The sequence below is a fragment of the Capra hircus genome, chromosome 6, assembly GCF_001704415.2.
Source record: "Capra hircus breed San Clemente chromosome 6, ASM170441v1, whole genome shotgun sequence".
In the NCBI taxonomy this organism is placed as follows: domain Eukaryota; kingdom Metazoa; phylum Chordata; class Mammalia; order Artiodactyla; family Bovidae; genus Capra; species Capra hircus.
The window spans coordinates 61,387,257-61,412,668 of record NC_030813.1 but is presented as its reverse complement, the minus strand read 5'-3'; the positions used below and the strand labels follow the sequence as shown (position 1 = coordinate 61,412,668).

Below are 25,412 nucleotides of genomic sequence, written 5' to 3'. Positions count from 1 at the left end.
AAAAAGAGTTACCACACCATTTTTAAAAATGTAGCTATACATTACTGCTAGTCAAGTTTCAGGCAGAGAAACGGAACTTTGCGTTATGAGACATAGAATTTATACTGAAAGTAGATTTTATAAAATTGTATGAGGAGGTAGAGACCTGAACATCCAGAAAGGAGAGATAAGAGAATGAAAGATACTGACTAGTGCTCCTAAGCACTCACATAAGTGTTGAGGACTGTAGGGAAAAAAAGAAAAAAGCTTTGCCCATTCATCTGCAAAGTGCAAACAATAGGAATTTGGGGACGTATTGCCCCAGTGGGGCTACCTTCTCTGTGGGTACACAGACAAGCAGTAGAAGCCGACCAGGAGCAGCCCTCAGGAGGAAGAAGGGCAAAAAGAACACGCTAGACCCTACGGGGCATTTACTGCAGTTATCCTTCTCCCTGTCTACACACCTTCAACTCTACCACAAATGTGGAGGTACAAACCTTCACATCTACCACTCAATTCTCACACAGAATTGTTTTCGGAGCCAACTCTAACCCAGAAAGAGAAATCCTGGGAAAATATAGCTCCCAGCTTGACTGAGCTGACAATCCAGAATAACGCTTTATAGGAGACACATCTAAAACAGAAAGGACAAGAGTGGGAAATGACACATCAGGCAAAAACAAAGCAAAAGAAACCTGGTGTACTTGATTAAAATCAGACAAAACAGATTTTAAAGCAAAAGTTGTTTTCTAGCGTTAGAGGGCTGTTACACAATGATAAAGTGTTCAACCAGAAGACAAAAGTCTAAAGTTGCTTACACCTAGTAATACAGCCTTAAAATACATAAGCCAAAAATTGAGAGGATTTCCAGGAGAAATTGACAAATCTCTTATCACAGTGAGACTCTAGCATACCTTTCTGAGTATTCAGTAGTAAAAGAAATAAGAAAGGACATACAAGATTTGAACAATTCTAACAAAAAGTGTAAAGGAAAAATAGCATGCTGTGAAAGAAAAGCTCAGGAGGTATTAGGTACGACTTTAGAGGTTGAGTGAAAAAATTGGCTTAAAGCTCAACATTCATAAAACTAAGATCATGGCATCCAGTCCCATCACTTCATGGCAAATAGATGGGGAAACAGTGGAAATAGTGTCAGACCTTTATTTTTTGGGCTCCAAAATCACTGCAGATGGTGACTGCAGCCATGAAATTAAGACGCTTACTACTTGGAAGGAAAGTTATGATCAACCTAGGAAGCATATTAAAAAGAAAAGACATTACTTTGTCAACAAAGGTCTGTCTAGTCAAGGCTATGGTTTTTCCAGTGGTCATGTATGGATGTGAGAGTTGAACTATAAAGAAAGCTGAGTGAAGAATTGATGCTTTTGAACTGTGTTGTTGGAGAAGACTCTTGAGAGTCCCTTGGACTGCAAGGAGATCCAACCAGTCTATCCTAAAGGAAATCAGTCCTAGGTGTTAATTGGAAGGACTGATATTGAGGTTGAAACTCCAATATTTTGGCCACCTGATGCCAAGAGCTGACTCATTTGAAAAGACCCTGACGGTGGGAAAGATTGAGGGCAGGAGGAGAAGGGGACGACAGAGGATGAGATGGTTAGATGGCATCACCAACTCAGTGGACATTATTTTGGGTAAACTCCAGGAGCTGGTGATGGACAGGGAGGCCTGGCGTGCTGCAGTCCATGGTGTCACAGAGTCAGACATGACTGAGCAACTGAACTGAACTTGGAGGTTGAGGTTTCTTATTTTTGGCTGTGCTGGGTCTTTGTTGCTGTGTGAGGGCTCCTCTCTAGTCGTGGTGTGCGAGCTTCTCACTGTGGTGGCTCCTCTTGCTACAGAACATAGGCTGGGCACCCTGGTTTCAGTAGTTACAGCACGGGGGCTCAGCAGTTGTGGAGGCTGAGGGCTTAGCTGCCCCACAGCATGTGAGATCTTCCTCAGACCAGGGATCCAACCTGTGTCCCCTGCATTGGCAGACAGATTCTTAACCACTGGATCACCAGGGAAGTCTTTAGAGGTTGAAGTTTTGCCAGGTGGCTGCAATAGGACCATGGGTAAATGTTGAGGTCACTGCCAAAAGAAAGATTCAAATGATGTCTTGAGGCCCTTGGACAAAAAGGAAATGAAGACAAGGATAAGGTGAGAAACAGGACTGTCTGTGGAATGACGGTTCGCCCATTGGCCTTCCAAGGCTGCTGGTGGGATTTCACCTCAGCAGAGCTTTAGGGTTAGAGTTCTTTTTCCTGGACTTGCCTTTCAATACCTCAGAGCAGAGGGCAAGGCTGTCAGGGAGCCATGTAGCTAAGCCTTAGGCCACAGGGGCCTGAGGATTCCCTTTCCTTGAGATGTGCCTACTTGCCTTTCCTTTCCCTTCCTCTGCTCTCTCTGGTAAAAACTGAAAATTGCTGGCAAGAGAGTATGAATAAAATTGAAGCATTGTTGGGTTAAAACTTAGGTATTTTCTTGCACAAAAGGCATCTGAGCCAGAAGGTCTGTGACAAAGGAGCACAGAGATCTTTAAGAGGTTAATATTTTTTTCTGTTAAGAAAGAAAGAAAGTCCTCTGGTGGGTTCTAATTATAAGAGTAAATGTTTAATTACTCATTTTGAAAGAATATTTTATTCTCAGCAATATATCTAATAACTAAAATTATTATAGTTTACATAATTTATAACTAAAGTTATAAACTACATCCAAGTGCCCAAATTAAAATATTTTTCTAAAAACTATTCCAATATTTTTGTAAGAAATGTTCTGCTTCCATTTTTAAATTGAGGATTGTCCTCAAGAAAGGAAAACATAAAGTTCATATTATAAACATCAGTTCAAAATAGGCCCAATAATAGTTATGTCCTAAAAGGAAGCTTAGTTTTTCAGATAAAGTGGTAAAAAGGGTAATTTCTAAACACTTCAAAAGATGAACTATGTATTTTGGATATTACTAAATTGAATTGTAAAACATGAACTTGATAATTCTCAGTTATCAGGGTCAATTGTTTCAGGTCAGGGAAACCTGCATATACAACTTTAATACAACTGTATTTTTTTTAATGAGTTAATGACAAAAAAAGATTTCCATTTTATTCTGGATCACTACAGGTTTCGGGGCTCTCCAGGTGGCTCAGTGGTAAAGAATTCACCTGCTAAAGCAGGAGAAGCAGGAGACGAGGTTTCAATCTTTGAGCTGGGAAGATCCCCTGGAGAAGGAAATGGCAACACACTCCAGTATCCTTGCCTGGGAAATCTCATGGACAGAGGAGCCTGGTGGGCTACGGTCCACGGGGTCACAAAGAGTCGGACACAACTGAGCAACTGAGCACACACACTATCATAATTATATAATCAATTACATATATGTATATACATATGTGCATGATTCCTACAAGATCCACAATGAGCCCGCATGCACAAGTTTCATTTCTTTGTCTTGAGGGTTTATTACTTAAATGAAATGGCCTATTACTCTTGGAAGTCTAGGCATGATTAGAGTTCTAAACTGAAAGAATTTAATGCCAAGTTATTTACCTCCATGTTTGGTTAATAGTACTCTCTTCATTTGAAGCACTGACCTAGCCCCCGTTTCCAGGAGGCCCACCAAAGCCCCACACTCTCTGTGTTCAAGGAAAAAGTCTTTAGATACACTGTCTCCTTTAGGAGGGAGAAAGTGAAGTGGAAAGGCAAAATCTTCCTTATCACTTTCCCCTAACAGTGGTGGTGTTTGTATCTTTCTCTGAGGACAATTCAGGGGGAAAAGTCTTCCTTTTACAGAAAGACACTACAATTTTCCCTTCCCTTCATGTCATGTTTATTGTTATAAAATTGTTAAGCCTTTTTCATGTCCAGGCCTTACTGTTAGTCAACCATGTCTAGCCATTCAGTAGAAAAGACCTAGATTAACTACTGTTAATTTAATACCAATCTTTAAAAGGATCCTTATCACAGGGATGGGGGAGCCTGGTGGGCTGCCGTCTATGGGGTCACACAGAGTCAGACGTGACTGAAGTGACTTAAGAGTAGCAATAAGAAACACAATTTTTACTAAGTGGAAAAGAATGGTGTGAGTTGTTTAAACTAGAAGAAAAGGTAAATAGAAGTAAAAATACACAGGGACGACCACGGTAGAGGATTCTGAGGGCTGGATGATGATAATATGGAAGTTCATCATACTGTTCTAATTTTATATATGTTCAAAACTCACCAGGGACTTACTTCCCTAGTGGTCCAATGGTTAAGTCTCCAAGCTTCCTTGCCAGGGGACACAGGTTGATCCCTGGTTGGGAAAGTAAGATCCCCACGCATCTTGAAGCAAGGCCAAAACTCCCCCAAAAACGAACAAAAAAACACCTCATCATAAAAGGTTAAAAAAAAAAACAGACAGAAACTTGCTGACAAATCACCTGTTCAGACTGGTGACTCTCAAGGATCGTGGATGACCATTCTTTGAGGAGTCTCTTCATTCAATCAAGCTTAAAGAATGAAACGACCTTTCGCTTCCCAAAGCTCAGAATTACTTCTTAAATAGTTTCAAATATTCCCATATGCTAAGGGAAAGAGCATTATGAACTAACAATATTTTAGTTTCTAAGACCTTATACCACTAAATCTTGAGGAAATCAATTCTCCTAAAACTATTTGTTTACCTATCAAAACTGCCTTTATATAGCTGATTTCCATTATGCACCTCAGATTATAATCTCTAAGTGGACAAAGATTTAACTCACCTTTACAGTGTTTTGCTTGGTAACAGTTATTAAAATTGCCACAGAAAATAACCGCCAACTCTAAACATTTCCCTCGAAGGGAGGTACTGAGTATCTTCTTCTATGTTATCCTGTGTTGACTTATGACTCGGAATATATTGTATACTGCGAATCATTTTAGGGTTACAAATAACTCATCCATTAGGCTGTAAATTTCACTAGATAAAAAAGTACAGGGGAGCAAGCAAGCCAATAGCTAAGAAATACAACTATAATTTTTCTTTTGTTTCCAGTCTCACCTTAGCCACATTTTTTTTCCTGCTTCATACTAGATCACAAAATTATACCAGTCTTCTCATTTGTGATGAGCTGAAGAAAACAGAAGAGTTCAAATTCACCTTATTCTAACAATAAGGCAAGGAAGCACAATAGAAAACTAAATTCTAATTGTAAATGTTTTTTTGCAACATAACATTTTCAAATCAGCTTAAATCCAGAGAGATTTTTTTATTACACAATTTGATTTTTACATCAATAAAACCTTAGATATAACAATACAGATGAAGGAACAACAATTTAATTTGTATTGAAATAAATACGAGATACACAAAGCACATACAGTGGAAAAGGGTCACAATAAATTACAAGTGGAGACATTATTTCGCTCAATCAACAGAGAAAGCCCTTGACACTTCCAATTTCACACCATCAAATTTATCATTCTTGCTGATTTAAGCAGAACACAAAACAAATATGGATCCCAGGGCTTACTTTCACAGGTACCAGCATAGATAATTTACTACAGTGATCCAATTTGGAAATCAGTAGGGACCAGTAAATCACTGCATAAAAGAAAGAGTGAATGAGGTCCTTTTTCCTTAGTGTCAGCAGGCTATGATTATTATGTTTATTAGATTCTCTTGAAAGGACTTCACATTTTCTCAAATATTCAGGAGCAGTATATTTCCCCTCTGAGCCCTATATTAGCATTTATGTGCTTTGGTCTTGAATATACAGTAATGATGAATTTTTCAATTTATTTTATAAATTTATATAGTCTGGATAGTATTGGCCTGAAGAGTATATAACTCCCCAACCTGTATAATATTAGATATTAAAAATGGAATCAAGAGAAGTTACCAAGAAATGCTGACAAACTGTATATACAAATTTAGTTCAATATATTCCATTACATAGAGCACCAGAGCAATGCATTTATTATAATCAAGCAATTTTCTATGACTCTCTAATCTTTGTGGCCCTTTAACATTTGTTCCAATATATACATATCACAAATGTTGCCTGCCTAAGACATTGCCCATTTGGTCTCAACTTACAAATATAAACGTAAGCAAAAATTCATGTCAAAAGCATTTATCTTAAAATTACAAAAAAGAAAAGTCAAAAGTTTGGAATTTAAACTGTTATGAACCAAGGGAAACAAAAAGTTAGTTCAAAAGTACTGAGCATATATATGTATTTTTAAAAAGTAGCTTCAGAAAACTATGATGGAAAAAGTAAAATGATTCTTGGGCCTTTCTTTCTCCTGGAATATAAAGTAATTTTTAGATTCCAGCAAAGATATCTAGCAACAATTTTTTCCTATCATTTCCTAAGAAAAAGGAACTGTTTTAGACTAAAAAAATACTGTACTTTATCTCTGGTCACATCAAGTCATATTCAGTGCAGGTCAGTTTTCCTATTTGCACTGCCCAAGAGGAGAAAGACTACTCTAGAGTTAATCCCTCACACAGATGTGTTCCTTCTAAGAACCCTCCTGAATACCAGCTTAGAAGATACACATGTCACAGAATAACTACCACCAGGAAACATCCCAAACATTGAGCAGCTTCTTTCTTATCCTTAATACCAGATCCAATTACAACTTTCCACCCAGAGTATTAGAAGAGGACTGCTCATTAAAATAATTTCTGGAAACAACTTCTGGATTTATAAAACATATATGCCTTTAGTATACACTAAATCCATTGAACTATGCTATCGTATAGCCTCTCTGAATTCTCTTAATTCTAGAGAAATTTCAGTAAGGTGTTAAATGAAATTAGCTGTCTCTGTAACTCAAACTGAATTTACAAATCTAGGCACCATTCCTAATATCCAAAATTATCAACATGCTTTTGTATTACTGGGAAGTCTTAATTTTAAGAGATGGAACTGGCTGTACCTTGTTTACCTACAAAATGACCGTGAAAAAAATTAAGTACCATTTTCTCTATACCTTAAAATGAAGGTGAAAGAAAAATTTTATAACTGACATGTTTAGGTAAATTAGGCACTTAGGGAAACAAAAACAAAAACAGCAGAGAGACTATGATCTGAGTAATACCACTAACTGTGGCCTATTCTATTTACCTAGGAAGCAGATATTAATAGGGTACTTATTCCAGCTTTTGAACATTTTTGTATTTAAAAAATGTACTCAAGAGTAAATGCTTATTAAATATTTACTGAACGTTGAATAATTACATATTAAAGAGAATCATGGAATTCAGGTCCTTAGTTTTATGGCTGACTCAGGATTTAGTGACATTTAACCTTTCACCATGGCATGATAAACAGCTGGGGACTACTTGAGGAAAGAGTGCCACCTACTGCTCATCAACATAACTGGTTACTTTCTCCCTTGAGGTTTTCACCACAGAATAAAAATCAGCCTCAATTTGGGTGACAGCATTAAGCTAGCAGATCAAAAAGGGCTTTGGGTAGGGGTGGAGAGGAGCTTCAGACCTATGTTAATTAAAACACATCTGTTAATATTACATAAGGATCTTTACCACAATCCCTCAAAATTAGTTTCATTCATTCTGATCTCAAACTTCATTTAAGAAATTTCTCTTTGGACTGATGTTAAATAGTTAAAATTCATGAGGAATCAAGTATACAAAAGGAATACAGAATCTTTGTTAGAATAAAGTAGATTCTGTATGAGGCCTAGCCCTGTCCAAGAAAGTTTAATATTTAAAAGTGCTAAACAGCAGCACTATAAAACTTCCTAAACAATCAGATAGTCTAGATGTTAAATCAACTGTTTTTAAACACATAAAAATAAATTCAGCTATGCTGTATTATAAATAAATTCAGCAGCTGTAACTTTTCCTAGTATACTCATTCTATATATTCTATTATAGTAATTTTCTTGTTATACATTTTGCATTGTGTAAATGACATCCAAGACATACAATTTTATTTTTTTGGCCTTGCAGCATGTGAGATCTTAGTTCCTTGACCAGGGCTTGAACTCACGCACTCTGCATTGGACTGGTGGAGTCTTAACCACTGGATCACCAAGGAAGTTCCTGCATTTCTTTCATTTTAACTTGATAGATATAAAGTTACACTGTACTTTTAGATGTCGAATGAGCTGACTGTACATATTCGTACTGCAAAATTCCTAACTTTAAGTTCATGCAAACTAAACATCTGGCAATGCTCAAATTGTAGGATTTATTTTTTCATGAGTTTAGTGAAAGGAAAGTGAAAGTGTTAGTTGCTCAGTTGTGTCCCACTCTTTGCAACCTCATGGACTGTAATCACCAGGCCCTTCTGTCTATGAAATATTCCAGGCAAGAACACTGGAGTGGGTTGCCATTTCCTTCTCCAGGGGACGTTCCCGACCCAGGGACTGAACTTGGGTCTCCTGCACTACAGGCAGATTTGTTACCATCTGAGCCACCAGGGAAGCTTATTTATAAGCCAAACTTTTCTTTAAAAAATATATCAGAAGTATAATCCCATTATATGATAAAAGCCTCAACTTCTGAAGCACACAGAGTTTTAAATTTTAATAGTATTAATGTTAAATTCTTTTTGTTAAAACCCATCTAAATTATTTCCTTTAGGAAAATCTTTTTGATCAATAATAATTTTCAAAATAAAGAAGAAAAAATAAAAACAGAGGCATACTTAACAGATCATTAAAAACAACAATCATGGTTAAAAGAGAGCACAAAAAAAGAAAATCAAAAAATGGAAAAACTGGTGAAATTTAAGTTCCACATCTTAGTAGTTAATAGTATTGTCCCAGGGTTAATTTCTTAGTTTTGATGAATGTTCTATACTTATGGAATCTGTTAATACAAGGGGAAGCTGAGTAAAGGATATACAGAAACTCTACTATTTTTTACAACTTTTCTACAAATCTAAAATTATCTCAAGATAAAAAAATTGTAGAAAACAAAGAAACTTAGTAACTTAAGAAAAATATGCCTTCAGCTGCCATTTCTTGATATAATTCAAATTTTTAAAAACATCATTAGAAATAATATATTGTTTACTTAACATTAAAGTTAATTTATTGCTCTAGAAAATTTAGTTTTTAAAACCATCAGATTACACATAGTGACAATGAGAGTGCCCCCCAACAATCGACTGTGTATTATGAGGCTTCTCTAACTTTGTAGATAATATTACAAAATTACAAAAATAGCTGGTTACAGTTGAGCTATCAAGAAGGTATCACATTTCTATAGACCGAAAAGTTGAATAAAAAGAAAACTGATGTTACTGCTAAGTCACTGAGTATATTTGAGAAATCCAAATTACATGCACATAGAAGAAAACTGGTTACAAAAACCATTACGTTACTCTGCATTAACATTTTGCCATGTTTTAAACATTTCCAATCATGCAATAAATAAAGGTCAGAATGAATTTTAAAAAGGAGTTGATGGAAGCTCAACAAATGTGTTTCATATGTTAAACAACTCAAATCACAGTTGCATAATACATTCAATTCCTCTAAATTCATCCATGCATTACAAGACTGAAATGCACACTATTTCCCCCACAACTCCTCTGGCCCCATTCCCAATCAATAACCAACACCTATAAACCTTTCTATTTAATCTGTTAAATGAAATTTGATAGGTAAGTATGTATGATCTTCATTATTATTTCAGAACAGATACAGAGTTCAGTCACAGCTCAATCTTCACTTACATTCCTTTCAAAGGGCACCTGAACTGGTGCAACTGTCTATAAAAATTCAAGCCTAGGAAACTGAGAAAACTGGCAGTCAAGAATCCGATCTAAGTAATTGTATCCACAATCCTAAAAGAAAGATTTACTATTTGAGAAATGTTATTCAACCTGTCTCTGAGAGGAAAACTGTATGACTACTGCTCGCTGATGTAAAATGCTTAGGTGACCACAAGTATTTACCCAGTTGGTTAACAACCTTTCAGCTGGGCCTGTAAGAAAAAAAACCCAAAGCCACAGAAGTAAATATGAAAATAAAATTTTGGAAGCTCATAGTATAAGATACATAAAGAAATCCAAAATAAATCTGTCCTAATGAAGCAGTACAAACTCTACATAAAAGCACTTTGAAATTAAATACAGGAGGAGGGAGGTGTTTTTGTTACAACCATCAACCAAAATTACTGAATGGCAAAAGAATACTGTCTCAAAGTATACTGAATTTACATGTTAATATTATCATAATGAACTCATGCCAGATGTAAATTCAGGTTACCAATTAGATGACAACAAACTTTAGAGCTATTTTTACCAGACAAATAAATGTACTTCATGATAAAGGCACAGCAGCATCTAAAGAATTCTTGATACATTTATCACAAGATTCAAACTTCCTTAACTATTAACAACACATCACAAGAAAGTTTCTCAGAAAGTATTTGAAAGGCTTGATTTAACATGCCAGGAAAATGATTACTTTTGAGATGCATTTTATGTAAATTATGTAAATTGCATTGAGGTCAGTTTTACACCTGGAATTATCCATCCCTAGCAGAAGTACCAGCAGCTAACAATGCTTATTTATATCATATATAACTTATCTGGATGTTACACTATGCAACTGTTGGTGCCAGTCTGCTTATAAAGGCAATACTCTGGAGACAAAGTCTTCTCACAAACAGTGGGCAAGCAGGTTTCATTATAAGATGTTCAACAACAATCCTCAGTTCATTAAACAAGGTCCTGCAACATAAAATATGTTTTCTTTCAGAAACTCAATGAAAAAGCAACATGATTCCAGAGTAAATGCTGATAACGACTTTTCACTAAAGAATCTGAAAGAAGTAATAACCAGGATGTACTGCAGACAACATACAGAATTAAAATTCCCCAAATCAACACCTGTGTCCTTTTTGGGGGAAAATATTCATTTAATAAATGCATTTAATAAATGGCTCTCTAAGGGCTGAGATTAGGGATGATTTGTATTTCCTTCATAGTTGAGTCACATAATCTTCACATCTGACTTACGCAAATTCAACTAGGTCTAAAAAAAGAGAGCAAGAATGTGAAAGTTATCTAATGAGCTATCCCTCCTACCATTTCCTTAAAAGAACATACTGCCTCTTAGAGCCTTCCTCATCTGAAAAATGGGAATATGTACTTATTGGAGTCACAGTGAAGTTTCAATGAGGCAACACAGAAAATGATCAATAAATGTTGTTGTCATTTAGTTGCTGAGTCGTGTTAAGACTCTGTGACCCCATGGACTGTAGCCCACCATCATTCCTCTACATGTAAAAAGTACTAAGTTCCAAACTTCTTACCCTGAGGCTCAAGAAGTTTTACGATACGGTTCCAATATACCTTTAAATCTCTGCTCTAACCACTCACCACTGTATTTCCCTTCCGGTCAAATAGGTCTCCATATGTGCCCCTTAAACTGTGTTTATCTATTGCCTCTGAACTTGTGCTCCTATTGTTTTCCTACCTAAAATGCTTTTCCTTGTTCTCACTGTCTATTGAAAGTCTTTAATCCTTCCAGAACAAATTAAAATATTTTGTGAAACTTTCCTGGGCTCTTCTCTCTTCTGGTTTAATGATCTCTCCCCTCTTGCCGACTACAGTACTGATACAATAAACATGAAATTCATCACAGGTTGACATGTGAATACCACATCCTGCACTACTGTTTCCTTCCTTATTTGCGATGTGTTTCCTCAACTAGGATAGTACCAGGAGAGGGGGACTTTTGTCCTACACAGTTTTAAATTCCTTACGCTTTAGCACTGTTTTAGAAGTGGTCAAGAAAACTTCAGTCTTAATGTCTGAAAAGCAAGCACCTCATCAATTCTAGAACTTAGATTCGCAAAACATTGCTTGCTTCTAAATTCTAACATAAAAGTTAAACAAGTCTTAAAAGTTACAAATGGTATATTTCACAATACCATTAATAAATAAAATAGATTTAAACTAATCACAAGCTTACCGACAATATGGATTTCTTCGAGAGGAGTATCGAAGAGTAAGGAATCTATAGTATATAAAAGGCTGGAACAAACTTCCTTGACCACTGAAATAAACAAATACAAGGGAAATAAATATACATTATCGATTCATATGTATACTCAACATTTAAAGGCAACTTAACTGGACAATGTGTGTGTTTACATTCATCAAATGATCATAATAATATCTATCATATCTAAGTCCAAGTTATTCATGTAGGTATTGTTATTTTAAAGCTACTAAATAAATCAGAAAATGTTACATAAATGCTTCAACAACTGCCACTAATAATTGGTAATCAAGTTTTAAAACTTTTTATAAAATATTTAAAATGAAAAGTTTATTTGGTATAAACAAATAAGAAAATTAATAAAACCATATAGGCTCACTAGTAAATGTAAGTATAGGCTAAACATAGCCTATATTATTTATTTTTCTTGGTTAAACTGACAATCATAATACCCCAAGAGTCATATACATGTTTCTGAAATTCTAAGTCTGGAATCCTTTCCTAGGAAAAACTATCTTAAGATGTTCACTAAACAACCACAAATAAAACACAGCAACAAGTATTCTCCAGGTAAGAATACTGTAGTGGGTAGCCTTCTCCAGGGGATCTTCTCCACCCAGGGATTGAACCTGGGTCTCTTGCATTGCAGGCAGATTCTTTACCATCTGAACCACCAGGGAAGCCCAGTTGGGTAGCAGGGCTAAGTAAATGATATGTATATTTGATGGATTCATTATGCAATTACTTAAAATCTTGACTACTGAAAACTACACAGGAACTCTGAACAAAGCAAGATATAAAACTATACATATTATTACAACTATATTTTCAAAATCTGGGGTAGAATAAATGCATCAAGATCCTAACTGTGGTTTGATTTTTAGGTTAAATTTTTTTAGCCTCCCCACTCACCCTTGTCAGACCCACACAGCTTGTGGGATCTTAGTTCCCTGAGTAGGGATCAAATCCCAGCCCCCTGCAGTAGAAGCACAGAGTCCTAACCACTGGACTGCCAGGCAATTCTCCTTTTTAGCCTCTCTGCCCCCCCAACTATATTACTTTCATAATAAAAATTTACATGATTACAAATTTATAACTAAATATATCTTTCTCCAATAAATCATGTGATAAAAGTTTAACTCTGTAAATTGAAAAAATAGAGGCATTACAGAACACATTAAGTAGAAAAGAATATTCAATGAAACACAAATTGTCCATCATCCAAGTTAGTTCCTTAATCAAAGTTACAGCAGTCTCTAATATAGCCTTCCAGAAATTTACATAAACAAGTGTATATAATGGCTAAAACGCAGTGCTCACTCTAATGCACTGAACTCAGTTAACTCTAGGAAGGAAGTGGTATTATCATTCCTATTTTAAAGATGAAGAACCCTGTGGATGTACCTAGAGTCTGTCATACAGAGGGAATAAGTCATAAAGAGAAAAATAAATATCATATATGAACGCATATATATGGAATCTAGAAAAGGTACTGATGAACGTACTTGCAGGGCAGGAGCAGAGATGCAGATGTAGAGAAGGCAGAGAGGGGACGTGTGAACACAGGGTGGGAAGAAGAGGGCAGAACACACTGAGGGCAGCATCACCATGTGCAAGGCAGACGGCTAGTGGGAAGCTGCAAGCACAGGAGCTCAGCTCAGTGCTCTGCGATGACCTGGAGCGGTGGGACGGGGCAGCGGGAGGAAGGGCCAACAGGGAGAGGACATACGCACATATACCTGATTCAGGACGCTGCACAGCAGAGACGAACACAACGTTATAAAACAACTATACTCCAAAAAAAAAAGAGATGGAACAGAAAGAAACATATATGCCTTTAAACACGCACACCTCAAACATAAATGGGGAATACTTTACACAGTTCTCAACTAACTTTAAATGTATTATATCTTAGCGATCATCCCCTATCACAACACACAAATTATCTTATTCTTTTTACAACCTAAAATATTCCATTTTATGAATGTACTAACATGCTCTCTACTAATGAACAAACCCAAAATGACCATCCTTTTATCTGTCTTTGCACATGTGTGTGTATTATGTAAGATAAACTAACTCACAGACTCCATGTATAAGATAAACTCAAAAACTGTTCATTTCTAAATATAGTTTTATGCATTATTGCTACAACTTCAACTTAATAACAAGGCCTTCTAATATTAGACGGTGCTTCTACCATGAAAGGTAGCATTTAAGGAATAATGACTTGAAATGTTTAACTTTATAATCTGTGTTAAAGTCAAGTGACAAACTTGAACCATTAATAGCTTCTCTTATTAGGGAATTGAATAATACTTCATTACTTAGTTTTACTTTTTAAAAATAACATGATTCTTCTATTTAAATATTTTGATAAATTCTCATTTCCTTTATAATAATCTTAAAAATTAAGATCAACTTATACATTGTAAGTGTTTAAATAAAAGACTAAATACCACAGCTGACTTAATATACCAATATAGTAAAAACTTGGTATGCCAACAAAAAATTCACTACAGTTCCAATAATGAGGTTTTTTGTTTAAATGTGCTTGGCGTCTCAGCATTTCATTGTAATTCTCTTCAGCTTACTTAAAAGGAGAACAAAGTGTTCTGTTTATTAACCTGAATAGACACCAATTATCTCCACAAATAGAGTTAGTTTTGGTAGCTACATTTTAACTTTCACTCAGGTACATAAAGCAAATCACAGAATTTGGGGATATCCAAGACCAGGCGACCCAAGAAACAGAAAAATGAGCAAGAAAGAACGAAGGTAAAAAGTTCCTTTCATCAGTTAAAATGTTTAAGTGTATGATGAGGATCACAAAAAGATGAATTAACTTCTAGGGTGAAAATTCCAGAGGAGAATAATAGACAAATACAGTTGCATCAAATTCTATACTTAATATTTATGGAACGTTACAATTGGAAGGATTTTTGAAAGTTATTTAGTTTTTTAAATGTACAAAAACAAGGCCCAGAAGGCCTAGTTAACTGTCAAATCATCCAGAATCCAGCTCCCTGACACTCGGTAAGAAGTTTTTCCATTGTACCACTCTAGGACCCTATTTAAATTATATTATCTAGTCTGGAACCCCACAGCTTAACAACATGTGGTGATCCTGGAATTTTCAGAGGAAAATATTATTTACAACAATGGTACAGATGTATTTATGAGGAAATCTAAAAAACTCTCTTACCAGCTTAAAAACACTGCTAAGGAAAGGAGTAACCGTTGGTATATAAAAACCTCACTAGTTAATCAAGGCAATGAACATTAAAATGAAATATTTCACAGATAAAAATGTTTGTTACAAACTAATGAGATTATGGAAAATAGGTAACATAGATCTATTAGAGGGCAATTTGGTACATGGTCTATTAAATATAAAATATATCCAGCTTAGACTCAGTAAAAGTATATATTGATTCACACAAAAGTATAAGCAGACAGGTTAAAAAAAATGTTTACTGCAGCAACATTTGGAAAAGTAAAAATCTGAAAACAAATGGCCATTAATAAAATGTAGCATAATAATATGATGGAACACTATACAGCCATTAAACAAAACAAACCAGAACTGTGAATGTCAATATAAACAGGTCACAAAAACATACTATATGAGTGAAAGAAGCAAGGTGCACACAACTCATACCCGTGATGTACAATAAAAACGAAACAAAGCCCCACACCCATAAAATAATAATACACATTTCCTATCTGTGTAAGTACTTTAAAATAACTACATATATGTACTCATATCAAATTCCTTAGCTCTGGGAAGGAGAGGACAGAATTGCAACTAGCATTCATAGTTAAATGATATTTTAGTTTTTTATCTGTAATGTCCTATTATCTGAGAAACTGAAAATTGAAAAAGCAATAATCTGGGAAGAAATGTAGTTTTATTTAACTATTTTCCTTTACATATTTTTACATTTTTAAAAATTTATTTTTTAATTGGAGTATAACTGCTTAACAATGTTAAGTTTCTGCTGTACAACATGAATCAGCCTTGCCCTCTTGAGAGAAATGTAGTTATAACTTAAATGCAAGAATTCAGAGACTGAGGTCAATACTATCTTAATGTTCTATTTTCAAAAAGAAGGTTTTCTTTACTTACGCATTCTTCTCATAACTAACAAACAAAATAAGGAGGTGGCAGTAGGCAACTACCAATATCAGACCTTAACTTTTCAGATTTTTCTCCAGTATGGGAAAAATAATCTCAGTAATGTTACAATGGACTAAATTAGCCTTTCTAAGACTCTTTCAAAAGCAGTTATTTGGAAAATAATTTCCAAAATGTTAAATAACTCATACTATATACGGAGAAGGCAATGGCACCCCACTCCAGTACTCTTGCCTGGAAAATCCCATGGACGGAGGAGCCTGGTAGGCTGCAGTCCATTGGGTCGCTAAGAGTCGGACACGACTGAGAGACTTCACTTTCACTTTTCATTTTCATGCATCGGAGAAGGCAATGGCAACCCACTCCAGTGTTCTTGCCTGGAGAATCCCAGGACGGGGGAGCCTGGTGGGCTGCCGTCTATGGGGGTCGCACAGAGTCAGACACGACTGAAGCGACTTGGCAGCAGCAGCAGCAGCAGGGAATAATAAAGAAGACAAATTCCCAGGTTTACTATAGTCAACTACAGTAGTAGTGCTATCACAGTAGTTCTCTACTATCACATGAGAAGATGATTGCTAAGATCCATCAAGCTCTACATACCAGTATTTACTTCAACAGATTTGAGCAGCATAAAACTTGAGTTGATACATTTATTATATTCACATGGACATCAGCCTCCTAAAATAAATGTATTTTTATTCTTACCTGAAAAGCATAAAAACTGTAGCAGGCATCAAGAATATTTCATTACAAGCAATGAACTTCAGAATATTCTGTTGATTAGTGCTTAATTTATCCAAGAGAGATCTCAGCAGAGGTAAACTATTTGAGCCCTTTGCCTTAAAACGTAAGAAAATAAATATTAGAAGTCATGAAAGCATTTTTGATCACTCAATTATTCTTTCCTTAGATAAATGGCATATCTAACATGCAATGCAATCAAAAGACAATTATTTGAAAATGATGATATAAAAATTTACAAACTATATTTTAGGGACAAAAGTTAACATATTTTCCTGCTTCACTGTATTTTCTATATTTGAAGAATTAAATAGAGAATTTTAATAAAAGCCCTTTTCATTCATTGATGCGTTTTCCTTAAGAAAGATTAGATTATTCCACTAAAAGTGGTGGTGATTTCTCTCAACCATAACAAAATCTGGCTATGCAGAAAGTATCTTTAATTAACTAAGATTCCTTAGTTAATTAAAGATAGAAATCACAAAGTTCAGTTTACTGCTATAACCCAAGAACTATGGAGATAAAGAAAAAGGCCAACACAAGGCAAATTTTTGGATATTTTAATTTAAACTTCAGTGCATATGCAGTCAATCTGCCTGGCACATGGAGGTTATTAGACTAAATGTTCCGACTCAGGAATAAGAAAATGTTTTAGAAACGCAGTATTTTTGAACATCAGTGTAAAGAAATTCAGTACACTCTACTCATCTAGTATGTTAAAATCACTGACAGAACAAGACTTCTGACAACTTATCTAATGTATTTCAAACTTCTGAAACTCCTCTAGGAACTGGGCAGTGATTTAACTACAATCCATTATGACAAAATGTACTATTTTATTGAAACAATAAAAAATTCCAAAATTTTCAAATCACGAATTTAGAGCAGGTCTGTAAGGAACATAGGAACTTTCTGAGACACGTGCCCAAATGTCTTGGAACTCAAATTTGTGTCAACTACCTGTAAATCCGGGAGTCAAAAGACAAGGCCAACATTGCTTTACTTACATCAAGGATCTTTTTTGTGTATGTGGCAGCATGAAGCAAAGAAAATAACAAGACTGGGAAAATACTCACTGAAGAAAATAATTAAGGAAAACATTACAAATTCATCAAGTACTTTGCACAACAGGGTATGTATTATGTTCAAGTATACAGATCTGAAATGGCATCTGCTAAAATGAGTTCAGTGATGGCTTCTGTTTTACTGATACTTCATAAAATGAAGTGTTTTTTTTTTAATCTGTAAACATTTTTTTTAAACCCACAGTTCTTTTTATGAACAGTGAAAAGGTTTTTTCCCCTATTTCTAGTATATAACATATTGTGAACATTTGCTAAATTAAATTAAAATCTAGACCACCTCAAAATGATAAGTAAGTAATATGGCTTTTAACCCCACAATGGTCATTCTGGACGGAATACCGTAGCCATCAAATACCAACACAGTCTCTGTACTGCTTTCAACAACTTAAGAAAGAGTATAGGGTAATGGTTTAAAAAGCAGTTCCCAAATTTTCCTCAACTATAGATCTTTAATTCATTTTTCCTACAAGGACTTCATTATTTTGAGATACGGTTCCAATCAAGCTTTTATAGTCAAGCTTTCATGGTTAAGGTATTCTCAATCTGTACAAATAAAAAAGACATTGTATACCTGGTTTGTATATATGCTCAATTGAGAGTTTCATCAGTTTTAATTATAGACATGAGCAAAGAATCCTTATTTTAAGTTTCATTATTTGGCTTTTTGTGATAGATAATATATACAATTTTCTTTTAGCTTTTTAAAAATGTGGAAATTGCTCAAAATACTCTATTTATCCCAACTTCTGCTAGGTTGATAACAAAAAATCCCCACTTGTCCAAGTTATTTCCATGAAATGATACAGACTGTTAATCATAAATGGAAAAAACACTTGTCCTCAATAGCAATTTCTAAAAAATAATCCATGATATTTTTCTACACCAACTGGAAGCTTGGTGTGAGAGAAATGATGACCACTATGACACAATCTGAGTATCAAATTCATTATAACCATACTCATCATTTAGGACCCAAAGGTTCCTAAGTTCCCACTGGCAAGTAAAACACTGACCCACAGCCAAGTGTTGTAAGAATTCTAACTCTCTAACATAAAAGTTCTTCAATTAATATCCTGACCAAACCTTCCCTGTCACTTATAAGAATTAAATAAAATGCCAATTTCCTAAGAAATCACACGTACATAAAAAAAGCTTTACACTTTTAACAGAATCCTGAATTCAGAGTCAAGATATCTGGGTCTCATTCTTGGCTCTGACACTAACTTCAATTCCCTAGGCCAAGTTCCATCTTCTGTTGCACGAATTTGCAGTGATCAAAGCTAGGGGTTTCTAATAAGTCCTATCTCTAACATTCTATAGTTCAGAAATCCTTGATAAGAGACTCATAATTTTAGCATTCATTGTTAAAACTATTTAGAAAATTCAAGGGACAAAGAGTGTATAATAGAAATAGGACAATATATCACCTTTCTAAGAGCAAAGATCAGAACATGACTTTGGGCTCACTTTTACTAATACCTAACTACTTTAGGAATCAGATTAGTATTTCTTGTCAATTAATAGCTTATGTTATTCCCACTACATACTCCCCTCCCAGTAAGAATTAAAGAACATTAAATCCTTAATCTTCAACATTCCCTAGAGATGGCATAGCAGATAACTGGACAGAAAAGGCAGAGAGGTTGTCTTCACTGTCATTGAGTTATTTGGCAGCATCTCAGGATTCACTCAATATAAATGTCCCAGAAGTCATAACTGATGTCTTCAATTTGCTCTACATTAATATCTAGAAAACAGTTTCTACCATTTCTATTTTTCTCTTCAAGGAAGTTTTAAGCTACTAAGGGCAGAAACAAGAATCTCTATATAATTTCCCATTATATCTCAGAAAAGCAAGAATTTTAATATTGCTGATTGTAAAGAACCTCAATGAATGTGGCTGATAAAAACAGGTCAATCCAATGATATGTCAACAAACGTGCTAATCGCTTACAGCTGCAGTACAAGGATTATCTAGCGAGTTTTACCTACACTACTATTCACTTGCCAATGTGCTATCAGGCAGGTTATTTTAAACTCCTTGAGCCTGAGTGTACTTGTCAATAATACAATGCTCATAATAATTTTCTTTAGAATGTCGCATATACTGTCAAAACAAGAGCTCAAAAAAATTTTCCTTCCATTCTCTTTTCCTTAAGACTCGTGTTAGAGACATATTTTATTGTGCTTTCCATTATGTACAGCTGTATCATAAATATTCAAGAACACTTAAGGGCAACACTTCTTAAAGTACAGAATATTTTCCTGAGGGATGATTCAAGGGGAACTGGGTAGCTGGGTGGACAACCGATTAAAATGATTAAGTTTAGCAAAGACTGGTAACTCTTAGTCTCACAATGCACATTACCATATCAAAGGTCCCACAGTGAACAATCTGTTTAGCAATGTTAAATCTATTGCTTCCCAAACATCAAACTGCAGAATCTCTTCCCCTCCATTTAAAAAATACCTATTATCCCACAACATATTTCTGAAATGTATAAACTTACAAATTCCAAAACTCCATGGGTCTGTCCTTATTTTCTACTTTGTGTTGTGCTGTGCTTAGTGGCTCAGTTGTGTCTGACTCTTTTCGACCCCATGGACTACAGCCTGCTAGGCTTCTCTGTCCATGGGGATTCTCCAGGCAAGAATACTGGAGTGGGTTGCTATGTCATCCTCCAGGGGATCTCCCCAACCCAGGGATCAAACTCAGGTCCCCTGCATTTACCATCTGAGCCACCAGGGAAGCCCAAGAATACTGAAGTGGGTAGCCTGTCCCTTCTCCAGAGGATCTTTCCAACCCAGGAATTGAACCAGCGTCTCTTGCATTTCAGGCTATTCAAAGCAAATACTAATTTCTTTTTACTTTATTAATTACCTCATTCTCGGCTTAAATATAAGTTATTTCTTGATTAATTTCCTTTTGTTTCTAGCTTACTGAAAGTTAAAAGACAGAGCTAAGGATGTCTCTTTTCTTAAAGCAAGACATCTGGGTATCTTCCTAAAGAAGGTGTGAATTAAATGAAAGAAACTCACATATTAAAATGTAAGTCCTCCATGGGCTTGTGCTTTGAATCTGAATTTTGCAATATCCATTGCTAACAGAGAAGTTTATAAGATCAAATATAAAAAGTTTAAAACTCCCAATCACCTCTTCAAAACTTGGACTTCACATTTTAGAGTCAGAAACTCTTACACTTCACATATCTGCTTTCAAATGAAGTGCCAACAAACTAACCAACCCAGGCTTCATGGAACACCCTCATTGCCGAATCCTTCCAGTAGCAAAAAAATAATCAAAAGTGATCTCCCTACATTCAGTAAGCAATTTCACTGTCAAAACGGTATAAAAGGATACTTGTAACAGGGTAGGAATTGACAAAGATGAGTGAATACAACAGGTAGTGGCAGCTGTCCTCTAACAAGGCCTGGGCCAGGAATGCTCTGCTTAACTGGAAGTGTGGTAATCTTTGGTGCAGCCTCAGAGCACTAGTGAGAGCATTCGCCAGCAGAGCACGTTGGTAAAAGCTTGCCGCTTCATGCAACCTGCGAATTACAGTGGAGAGATCATCAGGAGACGTAAACAGCTACCATACCTCTTCCTCCTTTGTGAATTGCATCATAATTGCACAACACCTAATACCTAAATCTATTACTTGAGAATAGAAAAAAAAATTATGTGACTCTACTGAAGCTTTTTAGAAGCATCATTTTACATATATACCCAACTGAATGTTTATCTCTACTGAAGTATAACTGATGTACAATATCCAACTGAATTTTCGAAAGCAGCCATTCTTCCTCTTAAACACTCAAAAAGGCGAAAAACCGTGAACTCATCCCCACATTCATTTCCTCTCAGATTTTCAATGTGATGTTACTTTTCACAAAGCACATAATATAAAATTATACCTCCAGTTGGTACTATTACTAGAATATTAGTACCTTTAAGGATGAGACATGTGTTTTATTATTTATCAAACCCCTGGCTGTTTAACAAAGTGTGGTATCTAAAAAGGTATTCCAGAAAAAAATGACTGAACAGCAGAAACGCGTATAATACATACCCAAGAAGAGGCAGAACAAACAAAGCAGAGCAGTAAACTGTGAATAAGCGAGAAAGCCACATTGCTGTGTCCAGTTTATTGGCCATCATGAATTGCTGAATTTAAAAAGAAAAATACTGTAGTTAAATTAAGCTTGCAAATTATGTTTTAAAGGATGACTATTTTGCAATTTTATTCCTATTCAAAATGTCTCAACGCTCCTGTACCAACTGGTTTTTTTAGGTATAACTCTTAGGGCAATTGTTTCTTCATTAGTGAGTTTCTTCCTTCTCCTGAAAGCTCCCTGACAAGTTTTTCACAGATTTCTGTGGCCCTAGACTAAACATGCACATATCACTTTCTTCTCCACTTATTCTCATTCTATCTTTTCTTTTGCTGTATTTTGCTAAAAGATATGTCCATCACAGTAATTCAATAACTTAAAATTTATTTTCTCAAACTGTATTTCATATTTAAATTCTAAAGTGGCTTTTACATTTTTGGATAGTATCTACATAAACAATTTTTACATCAAGACCCAACATAAACATGTGAGTATATAAAATAAAACAAATTTCACAAAAACAATACTTACTTTTACTATGTGTGATGGATTTTGCTATTCTGTATTCTATATAATGTTTTAGAAACAATGTTTACACAAAAAGGATTTCAAACCTAACAGGTTTTAACCTGGAGTCTCAAACACTGCTGGAACCAATCTAACTTTAATTCTCTTTAGAAGAAGATACAAAAAACTTTGGGGAAAGAAACACAAGCCTATTTTAAAATTCAAGGATGTTTTTAATTTTACTGCAGGCTTTCTAACAGTATGCAGGTAGTTTCAGATACATGCCTTGGGGTTTATTCTATCCAAACCTACGACATGTTACTCTTGTAAATTTAAATGTTCACCAGTAAGTCAAGTGGAAGGATGAATCCAGTTTACAGTGCTCAGTTTCTCTACAAATATTCAGACTGTACACAACTGTCTGAAATTTAATTTTAGAACATTTTTTAAAAATCTATTTGTTTAGGGTATTCATTTTGTGATAAATCATTGAATTTTGCATTTCACCTCGTACTCTTTTATGCATGTGCATTTTTTAACTACATAGTTCAGAAAAAGATCTAAGAAAATGTATTGGTTTACATTTTAAGAGTGAACTGACTGACCACGACAAATAATTCAGGCAAAAAATATCAATGGATCTTTGGGTGAAAAAAATATTGAGGTGAAAAATTATTTACATAATCTTAAAGTATCATGACACAGAATACTCTTTATTCACAAAGAGAGGAAGTTATCTTTACCATAGAGAATCTGATGGACACCACCAAAGTCAAATGACCAAACTCCACTGATGGGATAAATCAACATAAGATGATTCCTGATATATATAAAATGCCCTGAGAAGAACGAAATCTCTCTTATTTAATATTCCTACCAAGCATTTAACCTGAATCTAGTCAAGGGGGGGGGTACAAAAAATTAGACAATTCCAATTTAAGGTGCATTCTGCAAAACAACAGGTCTGGAAAGACAAAAATGGGAAGAGAAGAACAAGGGAATTATTCCAGACTGAAAGGGACCAAAGGTCAGTAAACACCCTGCAAGCTTTCTGATTGAGTTTGGATAAGAAGAAAGAAATTTAAAAGACAATTGAGGAAATTTAAATATGAATTGTATATTTGGTGGTAACAGGTAGCAACGTTAAATTTGCAAAATGAACTACACCAATTTTTGAGGTAACTGCATTGTGGTCTGTACAAAAATATTCTACAAAAGTACTACATTATGGGTTAATTATAATGACGCATGTAACTCTGAAATGGTTCAGCAAAATAAAAAAGGTGTGCACAAAGAGAGATGCTGTACATTTTTTTAAAAAGTGACTGGCTCAATTCACATGCTTAGTGTTTAAGTACAATTTTGCTTCTGGTACCAAAAAGAAAAAAAAAGACAGTAAGCAGAAGAAATGCATCCTAGAAATAAAAGTTTACATAAGCTTAATATTTCTCTTCGTAAAATGACGAAGGAGGAAAAGAGAAAAAACCGCTCTCCTTCTTTTGCTTAAAAAGCGGCAGACCTGTTCTCTGCCAGCACGCATGTGCGTAATGAGGCGTGTGTCACAGCACAATCTCAGGTCGCATCTTCAACCGTGGGACCTAGGACAGAGACCGAAGGGTGGGAAGAGACGAAAAGGCCCTCTGTCCTCGGCATTCAGGTGGGCATACAAGTGAGGGCCACTGCTGGAGGCTCGCCTGTTGTCGCTGCCGAATCAGAAACTTTAGCTCCGTCTAACGTCTTAGCTCACGATCGGCTCTCTCCCCACCCCCACCCCTATCACTAATCCCAGTCCCAAAAGCAATAAGCCGGTGGAACGCCTGGGACCCGACTTTCAACACTCCCAGCTCCTTCCTAACTTGCAATCAAGCCAAACGATCCTGTCCGCTCACTTACCACTGCGCCCGCCCCTTGGGGGCCGTTGGGGGCCGTATCCGCCATGGGGGCGCTCACACTAGCGTCTGAGACGCTGCAATCGGGAAGGGAAAAAAGGAAGGTCAGCGCCGGGGCCGCAACTCCGGGAACCAGCTTCCCTGTTCTCTGCGGGAGCTTCCGAACCTTCACAGAGCAAAGGTCTCGCCACTTCAGTGCAGCGGACTGTCCCAAGGGCACCCGCAACGGCCGGAAAATACCCGCTTGGCACGGCCAAGAGCAAAGCTGGGTTTCCAGAAAGACCGAGACGAAGGCGGAGCTTCGGAACAGGGCTCAGCAGGACCGACCTAACGCCACCGGCTCCAGGTTATTGCCGAACCCGGAAGTGCTCGCTTTGCTTCCGTGGGGAAGAGGCGGTGACGCAGAGGGGACAGTGGAGCGGCGCCCTGAGGCATGACGGGAACTGTCGTTTTTCTAGCTTTGGCTTCCCGTTTCGTGCACGCCCATTGTTCTGTAAGCTAAGAAGCCGGGCAGCCGAAGCAGCTTTTGCCTCATCGTCCTCTCAGAGCTGTTCCACTCTACCCGTGGCCAAACCAGAAAGGCTCTCTGATACAGAAGCCTCGGAAATGTTTTCTTTGCCGTTTTCTTTCAGAGGCCCAGGAAGCTCTTTGATGCTACCTCTAAAATTAGTTATTTCAACAAGCACTTAATGAGAGCTGCTATGTGACAAGCCCTGTACTTGGCAAAGAATATTTCAGAGATGGTTATGACACAGACTGCGGGAGAGAGAGGAGAAACGGCAGTCATAGCCCAGTGCTTCTGTAATGTGTGCAGAGGCTGAGTTAATCGCAGGCGGCACACAGCGGGGGGCCTGAATCAGCTGGGTCCCGGAAGCATTCCTAGAAAACCTAATTCTGGCGCAAAGTTTTGAAGTACAAGGAGAAGTTGGCTAAATGGGGAAGGGGAATGCAAACAGCAACAGAAAGTGCATGAAGCAACTGGACAGTTCAATATAACCCCAA

At 36.2% G+C, this 25,412-nt stretch overlaps 1 protein-coding gene across 1 annotated transcript; it reads right to left on the bottom strand.

Annotated features, from left to right (window-relative positions):
• TMEM33 (transmembrane protein 33) lies at nt 5,188-24,771 on the bottom strand. The gene is made up of 7 exons (XM_005681561.3): nt 24,415-24,771; nt 21,972-22,066; nt 21,263-21,450; nt 17,824-17,891; nt 16,781-16,914; nt 11,908-11,991; nt 5,188-10,661 (listed from the first exon to the last, which is right to left on the bottom strand). Exons 1-7 carry the CDS (start codon nt 24,457-24,459, stop codon nt 10,532-10,534), a joined length of 744 nt encoding a protein of 247 aa, XP_005681618.1. The 5' UTR covers nt 24,460-24,771; the 3' UTR covers nt 5,188-10,531.